The 3,681-nt window shown below is 50.6% G+C and overlaps 1 protein-coding gene across 1 annotated transcript; it reads left to right on the forward strand.

Moving 5' to 3' along the window:
* Positions 1–522: 522 nt before the first annotated feature.
* On the forward strand, positions 523–2,086 carry BET1L (Bet1 golgi vesicular membrane trafficking protein-like; the record flags this gene model as incomplete). Its single annotated transcript, XM_010074873.1, is given in 3 exon segments — positions 523–579; positions 1,930–2,018; positions 2,020–2,086. Coding segments are annotated over 3 exon segments (213 nt in total), but the record flags the coding sequence as incomplete, so codon positions are not given.
* Between the last annotated feature and the right edge of the window lie 1,595 nt (positions 2,087–3,681).

The following is a 3,681-nucleotide window of genomic DNA, read 5'->3' on the forward strand; positions in this document are numbered from 1 at the left end:
GTTAACTGTCGATGGCTTTGCGAGGCATCGAATGGGAATGATGTGGTTTCCACAGCACTTAGGGAAGTTTTGGACACAGAGAGAAACATAAAAGCTGCACAGGGGGATATTGCTAAGTGCAGCTCCTTGGGAAAAATGAGACAGTAAAAAGGCAGGTAAATTAGTTTTGAAAAATTGTGTTCTTAAAGCTAGTTTGCTCCTACTACCATCAAATACTTTGATTTAGAGCGTAACAGAAGTCAGCGACTTGCCTTGTAGAAGGGAAGACTCTGCCCTCCTACAGACAAAGCTGTGGACAGTCGAGCTTTGTTTTGAGCTGAAAAAGTTCCACAACCTGAAACCCCAATGAGAATCTTGTTCTGTTCCTGTACCAAACAAGCCTCTGTCTGCCTGTGTCAGAGATGGGGACACAGTGGCTGACTTTTCTAACTTCACTTCAGATTTTCCCAGCGCTGGGTGCGTTAGAGGTTTTCTCTGCGTTACAAGGTCACTCACAGCCCTTTCCTCCCTTATCCTGTGCAGCTGGCTCTGGATATTGACAAAGATGCTGAGGAACAAAACCGTTACCTGGATGGCATGGTAAGGAACCGATGAAACGTGAAAGTGTGACGTTTTTGAGCTGGCTCTCAGCGGTTACCTGAGCTGTGTAAGTCTGACAGCAGTTCAGAGTTAGCGAAGTTAGATCCCAGTGGTTGGGTCGGCAAACCAGGGAATGGGACTAAACCCGTTCCCCGTGGAGTTCGTGATACGTAAACACGATCCTTGGCAGCTGCTAATGTCGCTGTGTCCGAACGGGCAACACGGTTGGTATCCAGCATCTGGAAGGACTGACGGAGGACAGCACGCTTCAGAAACCCAGCGGAGATTCCCTCCTGACTGGGATTAAAGAGCTGCCTCCTGCGGCCAGTGCTGGGAGATGTTCCTCGCTGCTCCTGTGATTTCTGGTACTTTTGTATAAATCCATCAGGGTTACTTACTGTAAACCCGAAACACAGGCTCCCTGTCAGGACTTTGTAGTTCTGGAGGTTTGAGGAGGAGATCAGCATCGTAACAGCGGTGCTGGGCAGCCTTTTCTGCACGGGCGGGATGCTGGAGAGCCGGTGCGCGGAAGGGAGAGAACAGATGATTGTAGTGTTGAAACCAGTTGAGTCAAAGGTGAGAGCTCACCTGGGAAACATAATAACGGTGTACGCTATCTGCTCAGCCTGAAAATTGGGAGAGTGGGGAATCAGAATAAAAGGTGAAATGGCAAAACACCTTAAAGGAGAAGCCCTGAATCAGCTTGAAATTGTGCTTCTGTTCCAGAGAAGGTTTTGAAGCATTTCAGGAGCAACACGAGCAGAAGCTCCGAGTAGTTTGTGGATAATGAAAGCAGACCAGGAGTCAAAATGAAAATGCCTGAACTGTATTCATTTGAGAATCGTTTGCCAGTGCTGGGGGAGCTGCGTATGCATGCTATCCCATGCTGAAAAAAAGATAGAACTAATGGCAAGAAACGCTTTGTCTGTGCTGCGGTGTGCATTAAGGGCACCGGCTTCTCGTGGGATGTGCCCTTTGGCTGAAGCGTTCACTGTCAGAGTTGCCGTTAACCAGCTGTTCCAGGCAGAAGAAGCTGCATGGTGGCACTGAACAGGGCTGCAGCGGGTAGTCTGACCCTGCTTTAAAAGCGGGGAGGCAGCTGGGTTTACGTTTGTACGGGACCTTCCTCTGCCTTTGCTTCCCTGTTTTGAGCGTGGTGGGAATGGTGCCGTTCCCGGAGCCCGAGCACAGGGGGGGAGGGACCTTCGAGAGAGACGCGATGGGCACGGAGAGACGGGAGCCGCTGCGCAGCTCCCTGTGCAAATGTGTGTTAGCCAGGAAGTGGGAGATTGTTCAGGGATATCTTCATCTGTTTACAATGCCTCCATCTTCACCTTCTTTCCTATTCAGGATTCAGATTTTCTGAGCGTGACTGGCCTGCTAACCGGCAGCGTGAAGCGTTTCTCCACCATGACGCGGTCCGGGAGGGATAACCGCAAGTAAAAAAAAAGGACTGATTGTTGTTTTCTTCATCCTCTACTATCTTGTGTCCAGAGCAGGGACTTGAGCTTGTTGATCTGCAGCTTTTACAGAACAGAAACCACGACAATTGACAGACCCGTTCAATGCCTTTCCCAGTCTGCCCCGCGGTGGAGTCTCGGAGATGTTCCAGACAGACCTTCCAAATAACTTTTCTTCCCACCAGCTTCTCGTCAGTGTTTAGGCTGGCCTCAGACGTCTCTTTCTAGAATGAGTGTTTGATTCTGAATGGATTTTCATGTGTAACACGATTTGGATGTTGTTAAATGCTTACACCTGGATCTCTTGCCCTGTTCTCCCTGTTTTGCGGCCGCTTTTGTGTTTCCTCCCTGACTCATGCTCGGTAGTAGGCTTGTGAGGGGACGTGGCTGACAAATCCAGAGACTTGCTGATACTCAAAAGTTTAAGAAACCAGCCGAGCTTTGGGAGCTGTAGAGTTTAGGATCCTGATGTATGAGATTTGGAATTATAACCGTGTGACTGACATTCCGGCGTAGCAACTCGGCTGATACCTGGGCTCAGTTTCCTTGGAGACCTGTTAATACTCGTCGTGTCCCCGGGTTGGAGTGAACTCTGTGCTGCTTTGGAATGAAATGAGCGATAGGTCTGGACCCTGAGACTCTCTAACTGTTGCAGGAAGAGTTGCAGAGCAGCGAGACTTTATTTAAATGCTGGCTTGGGCTTCTCTGTAAGGCTCCTGGGTAAAGCTGGGGACGGACCCTGCGAGAGAGAAAGGCCAAAGCCCAGAAGCCACCTTGACTGACACCCGTACAGCATCCTGCGGTACCTTCCCACACCCCTGCCAGCGTGCTCGGTTAGATCAGTGCAGAGACTCTGCCAGCGAAAGGTCCCTTTGTTTCAGGTAATGTGGTGCCTGGTGTCAGAGGAAGGATTTGGTCGGAGGGTCCTGCTTTGCCTTTCACAGCGCTTTGGGGACCCCTGCCTGCGGTGCTCGGGTGAGGAGCGTGGCAAAGCGCATCCCTGCGGGTTTGTTTACAAAGCAGTCACTCCTGAGGACAGATCTCCTCTCCCAGGGTGCTGCAGGCGGCTGTGGGAGCGCAGTGCCTGGAATTCCATCTCCCCATCGCCCTCCTTGCCTTTCGCTGGGCTGCTCGCTCCCGTCACAACCAGCTGTATTCTTCCACAGCTGTGTCATCGAGGCCTGCCTATGACTGAAGCAAGAGGTCTGTAACTTCAAAAACACTGTGCCTGCCTGGAGAAAGAAGAAAGGATTTAAAATAAAACTCCCTTTCTCCTCCTCAGACAACCCCCCACCGCCTGTCGGGTAGAGCGGCCAAGCAGAGTTGCTGCGTTTCATCTTCTCTGTTTTCTGTACCAACCGCTGGCGTGTTCTCGATTTCCTTTTTGGAAGCCTTTGCCTGTTTGGTTCCCTTACCTTCCTGCAACAACCGCCCTGCAGGGCTAAGGCACTCCTCTGCTCATTTCCATTTCCTCCTGGATGTTTCCTTTGGCCTTTCCCATGGATCTGTTGAGAATTCCTCTGTCCTTGGACTAACCCGAGTCCAGTCTGTAAATGGACGCTGGTGTCCTTTGTTCCAGCTGTGCCAAACTCCTCACAAAACACTAACTGGAGTAGGTGTCTTGTTTGTTTTTTTTCCCCAT

The sequence above is a fragment of the Pterocles gutturalis genome, unplaced genomic scaffold (genome assembly GCF_000699245.1).
Source record: "Pterocles gutturalis isolate BGI_N339 unplaced genomic scaffold, ASM69924v1 scaffold48957, whole genome shotgun sequence".
In the NCBI taxonomy this organism is placed as follows: Eukaryota; Metazoa; Chordata; class Aves; order Pterocliformes; family Pteroclidae; genus Pterocles; species Pterocles gutturalis.